The sequence below is a fragment of the Colletotrichum lupini genome, chromosome 1 (genome assembly GCF_023278565.1).
Source record: "Colletotrichum lupini chromosome 1, complete sequence".
NCBI lineage: Eukaryota > Fungi > Ascomycota > Sordariomycetes > Glomerellales > Glomerellaceae > Colletotrichum > Colletotrichum lupini.
The window spans coordinates 5,450,934-5,466,444 of record NC_064672.1 but is presented as its reverse complement, the minus strand read 5'-3'; the positions used below and the strand labels follow the sequence as shown (position 1 = coordinate 5,466,444).

General features: G+C 53.0%; 5 protein-coding genes across 5 annotated transcripts; 2 read left to right on the top strand and 3 right to left on the bottom strand.

Annotated features, from left to right (window-relative positions):
* Positions 1-308: 308 nt before the first annotated feature.
* On the top strand, positions 309-1,757 carry CLUP02_01646 (uncharacterized protein; the record flags this gene model as incomplete). Its single annotated transcript, XM_049280685.1, has 4 exons — positions 309-600; positions 648-802; positions 859-1,586; positions 1,646-1,757. The coding sequence occupies 4 exons, from the start codon at positions 309-311 to the stop codon at positions 1,755-1,757; spliced, it is 1,287 nt and encodes a 428-aa protein (XP_049136642.1).
* A 237-nt stretch (positions 1,758-1,994) lies between these two features.
* Positions 1,995-3,317, bottom strand: CLUP02_01645 (uncharacterized protein; the record flags this gene model as incomplete). Its single annotated transcript, XM_049280684.1, has 3 exons — positions 1,995-2,948; positions 3,025-3,161; positions 3,212-3,317. 3 exons carry the CDS (start codon positions 3,315-3,317, stop codon positions 1,995-1,997), a joined length of 1,197 nt encoding a protein of 398 aa, XP_049136641.1.
* Positions 3,318-3,636: 319 nt separating this feature from the next.
* Positions 3,637-6,795, bottom strand: CLUP02_01644 (uncharacterized protein; the record flags this gene model as incomplete). The annotated part of the gene is made up of 4 exons (XM_049280683.1): positions 3,637-3,778; positions 3,987-4,096; positions 4,176-6,565; positions 6,663-6,795. The coding sequence occupies 4 exons, from the start codon at positions 6,793-6,795 to the stop codon at positions 3,637-3,639; spliced, it is 2,775 nt and encodes a 924-aa protein (XP_049136640.1).
* Positions 6,796-6,962: 167 nt separating this feature from the next.
* Positions 6,963-8,505, top strand: CLUP02_01643 (6-O-methylguanine DNA methyltransferase; the record flags this gene model as incomplete). Its single annotated transcript, XM_049280682.1, has 8 exons — positions 6,963-7,042; positions 7,132-7,175; positions 7,234-7,500; positions 7,573-7,681; positions 7,749-7,889; positions 7,945-8,017; positions 8,071-8,269; positions 8,348-8,505. The coding sequence occupies 8 exons, from the start codon at positions 6,963-6,965 to the stop codon at positions 8,503-8,505; spliced, it is 1,071 nt and encodes a 356-aa protein (XP_049136639.1).
* Positions 8,506-8,728: 223 nt separating this feature from the next.
* Positions 8,729-14,288, bottom strand: CLUP02_01642 (kinesin motor domain-containing protein; the record flags this gene model as incomplete). Its single annotated transcript, XM_049280681.1, has 4 exons — positions 8,729-9,304; positions 9,356-13,590; positions 13,681-14,004; positions 14,123-14,288. The coding sequence occupies 4 exons, from the start codon at positions 14,286-14,288 to the stop codon at positions 8,729-8,731; spliced, it is 5,301 nt and encodes a 1,766-aa protein (XP_049136638.1).
* Between the last annotated feature and the right edge of the window lie 1,223 nt (positions 14,289-15,511).

Sequence of the window (15,511 nt, the reverse complement as noted above, 5' to 3'; positions counted from 1 at the left end):
GACCCGGCGGCTTGCACACTAGATACAACTATGTTCTAGTTACTCTGAGAACTCACTATGAATCATCATGGCTCAGTGTGTAACGTGCGACTCTCATTGGTTGCTAGCGGACTAGTAGATCGGCTTGGACCCTGAACGATCTAGGCATGCACGTGCATCGATCGCTCCTGCCAGTCCAAGGAATTTGATGGCTCTACTAAGTACTGCACGTACAGTATATATCGAAGCTGTTCCTTGTTCTACCTTGGACGTCGTCTTTCATTCCACTTCCAACTCTCCATACAGCTGACACTCACGATATCTGCAAAATGTCAGAATCAACTCACGCTATCGTCTTTGGCGCCTCTGGCCTGCTCGGCTGGGCGACTGTCGAGCAGCTGCTCTCTAACTACCCCTCAGAGGGCTCCTTCGAGAATGTCACGGCTGTGATGAATAGACCGCTGTCGGAATCCGACTCTTTCTGGCCACCAGCGTCGCCCACCAGGCCCAGATTACAAATCGCTTCTGACGTCAACCTTACTGGGACGCTGGAAGACCTGACTTCGCAGCTCAGAGGCAAAGTCGATGGGATCGAGGGCGTCACCCATGTGTTCTATTTCGGTGAGAATTGTATCCCGTCTGACAATTTCATTCACTGGAGGATGTAGCTAATATTCTGGCCGTTATCACAGTCTTCTATCAGGGCGATGGGGATGATGTTGCCGAGTGCAAGACCAACTGTAGTATGATGCAGACGGTGGTCGATGCGGTGACCACGTTGTCGACAAACCTCAAGGCATTTGTCTACTCTGGCGGAACCAGAGTAAGTTTTCCTCATCTCCCATCATACCATGATATAAGCTGACAATCATCACTCAGGGCTACGGGATTTACACACCTGGCGGTACCTTCAAGCCCCCCTTGGAGGAATCAATGGCAGACAACCTCCCCGAAGACTACGCAAAGACCGTCGCGTACCCCTGGTGGCGTAAGATCCTCGCGAAGGCGAGCGATGGCAAGCCGTGGACCTGGTCAGAAGTATGCCCAGACGCGGTAGTTGGATTCTCCCCGAATGGATCCGGTTTCTCGTTGGCACTCCACTGGGCGCAGTACCTATCCCTCTACGCCTATAATCACGGAGTGAGCAAGAACTCCGAGTCCAATGTTGAAGTTTCATTCCCTGGAAACCAGGCGGGGTACAACAGCCTTTGCACTCCCGTCTCTTCTCGGACTCTTGGTCGCATCGCCATACACGCCTCACTTCATGGGGACAAGTGCGGTACAAAGGTCATCAACATGGCCGACAAAGAGCAGCCTACCAAGTTTAGTGACCTATGGCCATCGATCGCTGATTGGTTCGGACTGGTTGGTGTTGGACCGAGGGAAAACGACAATGCAGAGAAGCCTGGGGAGTATGTCAAGAAACATAGGCAGATATTCGAAGAACAGGGCTGTGGTAGAGCTGTCACTGCTGGCGTTGGGGGTGGAAGTGTCCAGCTTGACAGCGTTGGGTACTGGTTGTCTTTCGATCGACAGCTTAGCTTGCAGAGGTTGAGGTCTGTGGGATTCACCGAAGAGAGAGATCCTGTTCGGGGCTGGCTGGAGGCGTTTGAGAAGTTTAGAGAAGCGAGCATCATTCTCTAACTATATCTGAACTGAATTAAAGAATACTTCAACTTGCAGCTGCGATGCAAAAGACGGACGGCGCCCATTTGGTCCTGCCGGTCCTATGGAACCCACAATGTCTGCACGGTGTTCTCTCAAATTCAGTGAAGTAGAAGAAACCCAGACTTTCATCCCAAAGCTGGGAGCATATAGTGATTTACTAGATGATAACACCAATCCACCGCGAAGAATGACTAGCTCGATCTGTCTTGAAAGAATTAAAGGCATCACTAACTAGAGGCATTTGATCTGACATCGCATTACTTTCATCTATGTTGCCCAGCACACATTCTATAGTCTTATCATAGCCTTCTACGATGATCTGATACTTCGCTTCTATAAGTTGAAGTCTACTCCTTCCCCAAAAGCCACCTCATTCCCTTCATCGTATTCGGCCCTAGCTCCGCAGGCTGGTCTTGGGGAGCAAAGATAGTCCAGCCTTGGTGTCCCCAGTCAGGATAGTTATCAACTCTTGACTCAATCCCATTGTCCTTCAAAACTTTGGCATAAATCAACCCATCATCCCTCAACGGGTCTCGATCGCCAACCTGAATATAAGCCTTCGGTGATTTAGGGATGGCCTCAGGATCGTTGAAAGGCGAGTACCATGGCGACTTGATCTCCGCCTGCAACGCCTTCGACACATCGTTGATAACAGCGGTAGTAAAGGTCGGGCTCCATTCAGCGTTGGTCTCTCGAGAAACCCACTCCTTGGCGTATTTCTCCGGCACAATCTCCTTGACAAGCAGGAACGGAATACCCAGAAGCGTGCCAGTGATCCCCAGCCCCTCGACACCAGACCTCTGGCTGACAACCGAAGCAATGTTCGCACCAGCAGACCACCCGCCAACAACAAAGCCCTTGCTAAGATCCGCGCCGAATCGACCAGCATTCTTCGATAGCCATACAGCAGTCTCCCAACCGTCCTTGACAGACCTGGGAAACTTATTTTCAGGCGCGAGACGGTAAGTCGCGTTGACCACCACAGCGCCGAACTCAAGCGCAAATTCCCGCGCGGGCCGGGTCGTCGGCTCGACGCCGGCAACGATGAAACCACCGCCTGGCCAGAGCAGAATGAGAGGCCGGTCCGCGTTCGACTCGTCTACGCCGCGCGGGCGGACAATTTGAAGATCAATTTTGTAGCCATCTGAGAGAGTTGCGACGTCGCGGAACTCTTCGAGGGACTTGTCGAGTGGAGGAAGAGCGGCTAAGAGGCTCTGAAGGAGTTGAGGTCGGGTTTCCCTGGATTTTATGAATGACTCCATGATCAAAACTTTCAGCGAAATTTGATGTGCGAGATGAATCTGAGACTTAAGGTTGCGTAGTTGAATAGGTGTGAGGAATGGGGGTTTTAAAAGAGATTGTTTCGGCTTTCTTAACTGATTTCTCGTATTCAGTATCCGAGTCGTACCGCCCGCCCCCATGAATGTGGATCCGGGGAGAGGTCGAGTTGAGAACGCGGGGCGTCGGGCCAAGTCCGGCGTCGGCAATGCGACGTCGGAGCTGTCTAATGGCATCTAAGTGGTTCCAATCATCACGACGGGTCCGTCGACGGGATGTTCTGCACCGAAACCGAACTCGTTGATCCAGCATGGTCGTACGGCAATAGTCACCTGGGGATCCGGGTATAAGAGCTGCCAAATTTGCATGTACACTTTCCCGAGATCCGTCATCTAAGGCCCGCTGTATGTTGCTGTCGGATTGGAAGTCCAATTCGACCTCGACGTACGGCAGCCCGCGCAGGGGCCAATTACGGGCCCTACTTCTGATTATCGCAGCCTGCCCAACCTACGGTTGGAACTTCCCTTCTACACCTACGCAGCAGAATCATATACCTTAGTCAATTGACCTACTTCGTCAAAACCACGGTTCGAACCAATCGACCAATATCCCTGTGATAGGGATACCAACAGTTGCCTTGAATTACTCGTTGTCGCACGTAGGTAAATACAGAGTTCCTAGCCCAGTGACGAGCCTTTTCACGACAGAGAATCAGCGGAAAGCCTGGCCTCTCTCCCTGAGTATATCCTGGTAATGGCTTGGTCTGTAGCCCTGCTCATGGTACGTGTATATGTAGAAGAAGTGTAATGTTTCATCAACATATTTCTCGGTATCGTCCCCATAGAAAAGTTTTCTTCACTACCAGCTCAATCAATCTGGCTCCCAAACAATTGTGACATGAGGAAACATCTGCCATGAGTATGATAATCCAACCAAGAGGCGAGATCGGCCTTCTCTGTCTTTTTCGAACGTCGATTGCGATTGTAATAACCTAGAGTGCATGATATTACAAAGTATTCGCATCGCAGAAAGATACTGGCTCCTTATCAACCGCCCATTACGATACACGGAAGATAACCGGGTTGGCGAGCCAAGCGAATGCAGCACGTGAGGCAAGCTGAAGCTTGAACAACACAACGCCTAGTGACAATACGCCTTTCAACAGGAGTTCCTACCCACCTATCCACCTCGCGTTTCATCAAACCACACACAAGAAGCTGTTCAAGCGTATTCCCGTATAAAGCGTACACCAGCACCTCTGCGGCGTCTCGTCGGCGTAAAGAAGCCACTTGAAAGCCACTCAATACCACATCCTGGTCATTTTCCAAAGTATACAGCCCATCTTTCTCATGATTGCATTTAGGAACAGCCCAATAGGATGCGAACCGAGAAACACAACGCTGGAAGGAGACTTTCACTGGTCCTGACGTCTTTCCTGCTAGTTTCAACTGGACATACACGATCTCTTCTTGGATAATCACATCCATGGCAATCCTACTTTCTGGAGGTCTGTGATGAGGTCCCAGTGTGGTTCCGGTCGCTAAGGAGACAACCTCTGCAAGCTCGTTGGTGAGATCAGAGCCGTTGCCTTCCTTGTCAGGATATAGTCGTTCTACAATGACATTGCGAAACGCTCCGGCCACTGATGCCCGACCGGACCGAATGCGGATGGTTCTACCAAACACATCAAAACAGTCAGTTCCTAATATACATGCGTAGTAGATGGTGAAGGCTCTTCCCGAGACCCCAAGAATGATATTTGTTTCTGTGGAGTTTTCGGTCGGACTTAGCCATCTAATTGCATAATCAGAACAAACAAGTTTCCCAAGGTGATTGAAGATGTCTTCGTCCGGCGGTATCAATTTGCCGGAGCGTCTTGGGTTTCTGTCCCTGCCTGGTTCTTTCTCATCAATGAGTGAAGGTGGTGGAGAGATGGACGTTTTGTCTTCGAGTGTTTGGTTCCAGCTTGTCGTGAAATCTCCCGGAATGACTTGACGTGGGAACCAAATGTACCCACCATCGACGATTTGTTGAATCCAGCTTGTCATGATATCTCCCGCAATGACTTCCTCCACCACTCTGAGTTCCGTGGCGTCAAATGTGCAAAACATGAGCGCTAGGGCTGTAGCCGCGAAAGAGTAAATCAGCCTTCCGACTGCCCTACATGCACAAGGGGATCGAGGGATGCGTTTCTTGGCGCGTTTAGTTTTGCCCGTCCTCAAATCGATTCTTCTTCGCCTTTCGCTAGCGCCTGACTCATTGGAGAAGGCCGATGAATGTATACGACAGTTCTTAGCGACCGCTTCTATACTTATCGGGTTAAGGAAGATAAGGCCTTGGGACTCCACGACAGCCTCCTCGTTCTTGGTCATTCGTAGGATGACGGGGTGTCGCAGGTTGAGACTGGGGGAAACCGCTGGGGCTTCTTCGTCCAAGTCGACATCGATGCCCATTACATTCAAAACCTTCTCCAATGCCCTCATACCATCGAATGGCACTTTTATAGAATATCCGGAAGTTCTGTCCATGGGCGAGTCAAAACCGGTTTCGAGTCTCTCAAATAGGTGAGAAGATAGAAATCTAATCGCATGTCGAATAGATTTAGCGACATCGTTGTCGATTTCCGGCCATTTGTAGATCTGACTTTCAAGGGCCTCTCCGATCAGACAATCAACCCTCAATAAGGGCTCACCGCCTTCTTCGTTGTAGTCGTCTTCAATCACTTCGCTGACTTGTGAGAATAACTGAAGGGCGTCGTGGGCTGTAGACTCGTCACCAAGTTGAAAGAGAATGTGCCCATGCTCACCACCGCTAGCCCATACAATCTTCTGATTGTAACGAACCTCCACAGCCATGCCCAGTATATGGCTCGCAAAAGCTGGGAGCCATGACCCGCGCATCTTGGGCGTCATGTAATCTCTCTGCTTCTTTTGAGATGTGTGAATGAGCTGTTTGAGGGCGCCAGCTAGGGAAGCAGCGCTACCCATGCCTATGAACTGATTGAGAGAATCGGAGATGTCATTTCCGTCTCTGCTGGAACTTCTTTTCTGCCCTACTACGGCTCTATTTTCCAGTCTGATCGCGCGCTCTGCAAGATTCGTTATATGCTGGAAAACCTTTGAGAAGCCGAGGTCTTGGGTGAATGGGGCCAAGTAGTTGACCAAACCCTTGAGCACATCGACACTCGGCAGCATATCAGCCTCAAGTCCGTAGATTGCCATCACCTCAGATAGACACTGGGCGGCCGCAAAGGCTTGGCATCCCGTTGAGAGGGCGCCAATCAGAATGATAGCATTGGTCCCAGCAACAGTTCGAGCCAAATCTGCTACAGGTGCCGAGTGGCCCCAACCGATGCTGAGCGCTTTGGATAGGACCGATTGATATGTCTTCTTCGACATAATGTGGGCATACAATGAGCTCTGGTGCAGATCCTGGACTGGTATACGCTTTCCCAGTTGTACAGCTGCCCACATGGCATACGTATCGACACCTCCATCGCTTAGGGCCTTGAGCAGTCGCCCGGTCAAGACATGTCCCAGAGAAGCCGTGTTCACCACGTCGGCTTGGAAGCTGAAGCCTACTTGATCGGACATGGTCGGTCGTCGTATGGTTTGTGGTATTCGCTCGCGATGCTGGAGGTCTGAACGACGTTAGTTAGTATACAAGAAGGATGTTGGAAGACTACTCGCCTGTTAGGGTGACTTTCTGCTTGAATCAAAAGCGGCGGGCTGATCAACCGTTGGCGAAATTTGGCGATGTTGACTCTGACCTCCCGGTGAACAACATCAGAGATGGAAAGGAGGGGTAAGGTCGGTGTGTAGAAGCAGGCTGAGCTGGGTTGAGCGATGGCAGGAGGCTCTGCCCATACATCTTGCTGCGTCTCAGGGGATCATGTAATTGGCTGGCGGTGCACGTCGTCGCTGGGAGGAACCAACACCACGAGACACCAAGAAGATAAAGGCAATCACCGAGGGTATTTCTTAAAACAACATGGAGATATAGTCCGTGGGCTATGAAATTCAATTTCGAAAACCACAATGATTCTTATTGACCTTGGAGGAAGAGTAAGTGATGCGCCTGCTACCTACCTTAATCTGCGGAGCGCTTGCAGAGAGAGGTGAGGTGAAGTAGCAACAAAAGTGAATCCATCTCCCGCCCAATCAGGCCAATGCATTCCCGCGCTAATCCAGGCATAATTGTTAGTAGTGACTTCACGTCCAGCACAACACCAAACCAATCTTCACCAAATCGTCCACATTCATCTCATCACCACTCCGATTCCCACCATCAACCTCCCAATCTCCACAGCCCACCAACAGTCTTTCTCAACAATGGCCCGCACAGAAGAGGCGGAAGCCTTCTTCCATGCAGTCTACACCGCAGTGCAAGAAATCCCCGTCGGCAAAGTCACAACCTACGGCCACATCGCCAGACTCGTCGGAACCCGTGAGTCCTTCCTTCCCTCACTCCGCCCCTGCACTCTCCCCCTCTCTTCACCCGGAACCCCATTCATCAAATTTCATCCCTCTCACGATTCATGCACTATACGCGACATTTATGTAGAAAACCTGTCAGGTAACAACTAACAACACCCCAAAGCCGAACGCCCCCGTCAAGTAGGCATCTGCCTCAAACACCTCCCCACAGACCCAGCATCCCGCTTCAACAACGAAAACGTCCCATGGCAGCGCGTCATCAACGCCAAAGGAACCATTTCGCCACGGTACATCCACCTCACTGCCCACTCCTACAAACCGTTTTCGCACCATCGCACTCACGCTCACTTACGTACATAACGCATCTAACATCACATCTCTCATTAGCTCCCAGCCGTCAGGTGCTCGAAACCAAGCCGAAGCCCTACAAGCCGAGGATGTCGAGGTCTCGCGGACGGCAATGGGCGAGTTCACGGTCGACTTTAGTTCCTACGGCTGGTTTCCCGATGTTCTCCCCTCTGAAGAAGAGTGAAGGCAGATACAGTCAAGATCCTGAATCAGACGTGTCTCAACATCGAAAGAGTCCGAAAGGTCACAAAGCGGACGGACCTGTCTTTTTAATCGTCAATGCAAAGGCGCGGCACGAGGCGCGACACGTGGAGTACGAGTGAACTTCCAAGCCACTTTTATTCAACCGACGGCATTCCAGCGGGCGCCAAAAACTAGATTAGCCAAGGTGTCTAATACCCCCTCGTCGTGTCTCTCAGGACCATCTTTGAGTAATCAGGCAGCCAAAGGCAGCCAGCCCGGCCTCGCAAACACCTCGAGAGACCGCCACCAAACGCAACCGGTCCGTCTCCAACCCATCACCATCCCATCCGCCATCATCCTTCCTCGTGCCGTCATTAGTGCACGACGTCGGTCTTGCTATTCGTAAAAACAAAATGTTATGTAAGAGAAATAATTAGAATAGAAACAAAGAGAAGTGAAGGGTTGGATGGTGCATATCGTATGGGCGAAGTCGCGTAGTGGTATTGAAAAAGAGGAGTGGTCCATCGTCAATACCCTCCCAGCAGAAAAAGCACGTACGAGCCACCAGTATGAGAAACTCCTGCCCAATCTTTCTGGGTTTCGCCATGCGTAAGGGGAATCATCGTCGGCCAGCATGAAAAATGCCGCAAACGCAAAATACAATATGGTGCGAGGGGTAGTGTAAACGGCAAAAACGAAAATCAAGAAAACGCCCTGTCACGCCGAAAGAAACAACAATCAAAAACCCGGCCCAATTGATGTCCATGATGCGAGACAGGTCAATCTAGTCGGACTCGGTCCCTCCGAGATGCGAGGTTCCAGCAACAAGGCTTCAACTAGAAGCAGTTGAGGGAACCCTTCTTCTTCTTCTTGGACAGTGCATTCATGCGCTCTTCAAGAAGACGCTGCTGTGCCTCGGCTGCCTGGCGCTTCTTGCGCTCCTCCTCAACGGCGTGCAAGCTCCAGCGGTTGTCGGCTTGCGGCGTAGGCGCGGGACGGTCCTTGAGCTCCTTGACCTCGGACTCCAACTCCACGCAGCGCTTGCGCCAAGCATCACTGTCAGCCTTGACCTTGTTCGACTGGCGCTCGAGGTCGGTGAGGGCCTCCTCCAGAGTCTGAGTGAGTTGCTTCTCGGCCTGAAGATGCTTCTCGATGGTGCGGATGCGAGCCTCCTGGTCTTCTTGGATTTGGTTGACAGGGCCCATGTTGTCTTTGCTGCCTGGTCGACCTGCTTGAGTGGGTGTGCTTGGCACCGTGCCGTTGGGGCCGGACGACGCGCCGGGCAGCGGCGGCAAGGGAATGGCCGGGGGTGGAGAGGGCAGAGATGCAACAGAGGCGCTCTTCCGCAGCGGCGAGCTGATCGAGTTGGATCGTTGGACTTGGCCAGAAGCTGACGCTTCGTCAATCTTGGCCTGTACTACATTAGCAGTTGTAACAGAACGAGCTACTTGAATGGCACATACCTGGAGGGCCGCGTATTCGGCCTTGAGTGAATCAAGCTCGCTTTCAGCCTTGAACTTGGCAGCCTGAGCTTCCTCAATCTGCGAGTTGCGCTCTGTCTGCAGCGTGGACAGGCGGTTGTTGGTTATCTGGACCTGATCAAAGTTGCTCTGTAGCTGATCCTCGAGCTCCTCCACAAGGCGAGAGTTCTTCTTGTTCCGGCTCTGCAGGTCTGAAATCTTCTTACGAATAGCAGACAGCTGATCGGGGAGAGGAGCAGGGCTTTTCAGGGGCTCACCCTCCGCAGTAAGGAGATCGGTCAGCGTCGATTTGGCCTGCTCAAGTTCCTTGACCAGGTTGTCGTTAACGGTCGACAACTCGGCAACCTGCTTCTCAGATGCGCTCGATTTCTTCTGCTCCTCGCCCAAGGCCTTCTGGTCGGCAATCAAGTAGTCGATACGCTCTGTGATCTTCTCGATGCTGACGTCGAGACCAAGAGCGAATGCAACTTGGGTAGCGACCTTCATGAGATCTTCCCGGGCGTCATTAAGCTCGCATTCGAGGGCCCTGACATTTTCCGCATGCTCGTTGAGTAGGACTGCGACTTGCTCCTCGTACCCCTTTTGCTCCATCTGCTTCATCTCCTCTAGCTCCTTTGCGTGATTCTCCTGAAGCAGCTTCATACCATCCTGGTGTGTCTTGAGAGCCTGTTCGTGGGCTGTAATCTGGTTCTCCAGGTTCGTAATGAGGCTCTGCTGCGTCTTCGCCTGTGTCTCATGCAAGTTACGTGCCCTGATGACGTCCTCCAGCTCCGTCTTGGTGGCAGCGTGCGCTGCTTCCAGTTCGGATACCTTGCTAGAGTTGGTGGAGATGGCAACCTTGTGGTCGTCAATCTCGTCGCGAAGTGACTTGACCAGCGTCTCGTGCTTCTCCTCGATTTCCTTGACTTCCTCAGCACTCCGAGCAGTGGAGTGCGCGGAGGCCTGCGTGTTCAGCGCTACAATTTCAGATTCGAGCTCTTCGATGGTCCTCTTCATCCTCGTCTCCGTCTCTTGTAAGGTGTTGAGGGCAGTCTGGTGCTTCGTCTCCCATGCCGTGAGTTCGGCTTGTAATTCGGTGATCTTCTTGTCGTTCTCCTCTGTGGTCTGCAAAGATCTCGTTTCGGTGTTGGTCATCTCGGTCGATGCCATGGGGATGTCGGCAACGGCGCCGGCCGCGGCGGTCGCAACCACGGTCTCGGTAGTACCTTCAGGGGCTTCACCCACAGCAGGAGCATCCCTCACAGCAGTGCGCAATGTTTCGAGCTCGGCCATAAGCTTCTTCTCGGTGGCTTCGTGATTTTCTCTCATTTCTGCCATCTGCTTCTCGTTGGCCTCGAGTTGGTTCTTCAGGGTGGAGATCATCGACATATCCATCGGAGACGCCTGCAAACTAGATCGCTCACGAGTGAGCCCAGAAATCAGAGCCATCTTAGTCTCCATCTCTTTCTTGGCGGACGCAATGTCAGCCTCAAGCTCCTGAATGCGCTCCGATCGAGCATGCAGCTCGTGCATGGCTGCGTTGAGGTTAAGCTCGAAGTTTTGCATAACATCAGGCTGGCCTTCGAAGTTGTCTGCGGCAATGTTGCGGAGCGACGCAAAAGATCGATGAGCGCGGTCGATAATCATAACATTTTGGCTGGATTTGCGGCGAATGACGGGTTGGCCAGTTCGTGGCGACGACGCCTCCAATGCCTTTGCTTGGGCAACTTCGGTCTTCAGCTCCTCCAGCATATCCAGGGCTTCGTGGTGCTTCTGTTCAAGCTGTGTGTATTTCTCGGCCAGCTCCTTCTCTGCATCCTCCTTCTCGGCAGCAAGAGTCTTAAACCTCTCAACCTCCGTCGCCAGGAGATCCAGGTGCATGAGATCCTCCGTTGACAAATGTTCGGGACCCGACTCGGGCTTTGCAGTCACTGATGTCTCGGCATCAGACGGATCAATGGTGGCAGGCGACTCCAACGCCGACGAAAGCTCCGATGAAAGAGAGCGTGATGAAAATTGGCCGCCGTCTTTGAGATCACTCGACCTGGCGTCGGAGAAGAACGAGGGTGGTCGAGTCAGGTTGGGAGAAGTGACAGACATCATAGAATCTCGGACCTTGCGTTCGGGGTGGCGAGACTCGTCGATAGTGTCCTGAAGCTCTGCCAAAGTGCGTAGGGCTTCCTCGTACTTGGAGTGCAGAAGGTCGTATTCGTTGACCGTGGTCTCATGCTCTACCCTTAAGTCGATGAGCTCCTGAGTGACGTTCTCCAGCTTGTCGTGCACAAATTTGGACTGAGCAGGGCTGTGAGGTGGGTAGTCGTTGATATCAGCCTGAAGGTTCTCCTTCGCATCAGGTGTCACAACATTGGTGCCATTTTCGATGTGATCGCCGTTTTGAGCGGGACCTGTTGCCTCAGCTGCCGCCGCGGCTTCTTCTTCGGCATGCTCAGGAATGATATCATTCTGGCTCATGCGGATAACACGCGACTGAGACTGGCTACGAGTGTGGTCAGCAATTTGGCGCGTAACGCCGTTCGATGCTTCGGCAGTTGGCTCTGGAACTTTGCTATCGCCTTGAATGTGGTCCAGCTCGTGAAGCAGAGAGTCCAGCTTTCCGAGACTTCGCTGGCGCTCAATCACCTGCTCTAGTCGATCAATTTCACGCTGCATCAGCTCGGCATCCTGGTCGGCCTCGGCGAGTCGCTCCTCCAAGGTAGAAATGTAGTCCTCGCAAGAGGCTTCGTTCTCTCTGATCCGCGAGATCTCCTTGCGAAGTTCCACAATAATCGTCGTGTTCTTTTCCTCCCCAGAGGTGTGGCCGTCCAGCTTATTCTCCAGGTCGTGGAGGTAATTTTCCGTACTCGCTTCCCGATCCATGAGTTTTTGCAAACGCGCCTGTAGCTGTGTGTTGATGGTCTCAATGTACGTGCACTTGGTCTCTTTTTCTAGCAGATTTGCCTCGGTATTGGCGAGTGTGCCGCGCGTGCTGGATAGCGATTGCTCCAGAGTTTGAATGGTCTTCTCGTACTCGAGCACGACTTGCTCGACTGCAGCAGCGAATGAGTTTGATCGATTCAGTCTCTCTGTAGCCGTGTCACCCATGGACTCCTCGTGTTGATTGTTCTCGGCAGCTTCATTGTCGCGGGCCTTAGCCATCTCAGCAATAAGCTTCGCGTGACGTTGACTCAGGGTCGTGTAGTTTTCTTGGACGTCCAGAAGCTGATTTTGCAGTTCGCTTTCACGCTCATTTTGTCGCTCAGACCGCTCGCCCGTGGAGGCGATGCGCCTCTCGCCCCCGCCTCGCTCCGCGCTGCGGACTTGCTCGCGCAGGAAGGCAACCTCCGCCTTCAGACGATCAATGATGGCCTGTTTGTCACCCTCCTCCACCTGCTGAATCCGTGGCTTACTTTGGATGGCTCGGGCCCTCTGTGCATATTGGACGGTGTTTGATGTTTCGCTGAGATGGAACTCGGCAGGCGTCACGCAGGCAATCATGTACGTGATGGCATTTCCACCGAGCGAGTCTTGGAGTAGACGGGTGAGTTTGGAGTCGCGATAAGAGACGTGTGACCCGGCCTGTCGTGATGAGAGCTGTGAAATGACCTTTCCGAGCGCAGCCAGGCCAGCGTTGATAGAAATACCTTCCTTGGCACGCTCGCCCTGTGCGCCAGTGTTCTTCAGCCGCTCACTACCTGCCAGATCGACAAAATGGAGCTTGCTGTCTGTGGTAACCCAGGTCTCGGATCCCGTCATAGCTTCGATGGGCACGGAGAAACGCTTTTCGGCCCCATTTGAGCCCTGCAGGCCGCTCTTCCGCTGCACCAAGTTGAGACTGAACACGGCGTGGGACCGGGAAGACCTGGCGTTAATGGCCGTCGCATCTGTCTGTCGGAGGGTTGAGCCGAAATTCAATGCATTCATGAGGTCCTCCACTGAGTTAATTTCAACCTGTCGCAGGCCGGTAAGGATAATGTTCCCCTTGACATCTTCGCGGATTGTGACGTTGCCACGCTCGTGTTGTGGAACGTGGTCAGGAAGAAGCAGATCGCGCAGTTGCTCGTTGTAGATTTCGAGGTATGTTGCTTTCAAAGACCATGTCCTGTCCGCTGCTGAGGTCGATGTTGGTTGGGCGGAGTATCTGTGTGGTGCTCTCAGCTGAGACATGGAGCCACGATTCGCTTGCTTCTTCGGGCCGTCGAGCTTTTCGAACAAAGCCGTCGCCGCTCGGGGGATAACGCCTAAGAACAAGGTCAGCTTGGGGGTTTGTAGAAGCCGGAGAGCTTCGCAGATAACCGAGTAGGACGGTAACACGACGCAGTGTAACTAACCCATCACCTCGAGGTCGTCCTGATCGATAGGACCTGATGTACCCATCGTGTACGACTTTCCCGCGCCAGACTGGCCATACGCCAACAGCGACACATTGTAGCCCTGGATGAAAGCGCCGACGCAATCCTGCAAGTAGTCCCAAATGCCTTCTTGTTCAACGTCGGAGCCAAAAACGCGATCAAATACGAAGAGTTTCCTTCCTTGTGGTGAGTCGATTGCCAAGCTCGTGTTCGATGTCACCTGAGCCATGGATCTTTGAAATCTTTGAGGAATTAATTCGTAGCCTGGATCTGTGGGTTTCAGAGGCGGTCGAACACGCACGGCTACGTAGAAAGGGAACGAGGTTAGCGATGTGATGATACGCCGGCATGAAAGGGGAGGTGCCGCGCAATGTTCAGACAAGTGACGAACAGCACCGGAGATGGGAGCTGGCACACTTACCGACTTTGACGGCCGTCCGGGAGTCTTCGTCGGAGGCTTTGCTGCCACCGCCATGTTTGCTCGTCATGCTCAGACGGCTGTTGCTCCGTGGTGATGGTCGCACCATTGCGCTCAGCGGTCTTTGGGGCAGATGATTCCCAGGGGAGGCCGGCGGTGAGCTGGCCATGATGGGGAAGCGAAAGAGAGGAAGGGGTTTCTCGGATCGGGTGCGCGAGCGGAATGCGTTCCTCCTTGTATAAGGTTAATCGCGCGCAAGGCAAACGGTAGAACGAACGGGGTGTCGGGATTGTGCAGTCCTGATCCCCAGGCTCGAACCCTGTATGCGGAGGGTATGAAGCACTGTTCGGTATCTGGTGCAGTTGTGCCGTTGTCTCAAAAGTGTGATCGAATCGACGGGTGACGGATTGCGCGAGCGTGTGGAGGGTCCTATCTGTCCGTAGAGGGGAAGAGAAGCTGTTTCCGGTGCACTACTTCTTATGCTATCGTGGGGCGGCGAATTGTGTATTTTGTGTTGGCTGTGAAGGAGTGATGGAAGGCTACTCTTTTTTTTTCGGATTCACCACAAAAGCGGCAGCGCAGCAACAGCAGCTCGGTGGAAGTGAAAGAACAAAGGCGTCATATGGTACCGAGTATCGTATCGAAATGTCGAGGAAGCAAAATAAAAACAAGCAACAGCAAGGACGGGTCGCCTATGGCTCTCTGGGAGCCCGTCGTCGTGTTGCGTTGCGGGAGCAATGCGTTGTCTGGCGTTGCTTGGGACGCGCGCGAGATTGTTGGAGATATTCGTAGGAAAGGGTAGCCCGGGATGTTGGAGTGTTTTGTTGCGGGTTCTGCTGGCCGAGCAGTGTGGAGGGGGCATGCGTGGACAAGCTACTCAGGTAGACGGCGAATTGGGATTGGGGGTTCGCAATGCTGTGGTGGACTGCTCTTCTGTGCCGAGTCCGCCTCCTTGTGGCAGACACCTCACACTGGACTGGGCCGGACTGGGACCTGGGAATGGTTAGACTGGCGAGGGCCAGGGGTGGGAGAGTAAGGTACCTAGAGGAGAGGTCGAGAGAAGGAACAGGGGAACCCAACCGTCAGTCGTGTTCATTCTCCAGAGGCGAAAGAAGTGTCGACAGAGTCGAAAAGGTGGCACTGTGGTAGGTACTCCGTACCCAGGCTGGAAGCAGAAAGTAGAACGCAGCAGACAGGCCGGGGGTGTGGTGTGGATGTCTCGCAAATTAGGAGCGCGTCGATGGTGTGCTGTGATTGGGTGGCGCGAGATGTGACGGATGCGCCCGTTCTCACAGTCGAATGTCTCCTGGGCCGATTCGGGAATGGCAGCAGAAGGGCTCAAGGGGGGCCGACTTGGGGGACTCCTGTCTATTGCTGCTTCTGGACTGAATC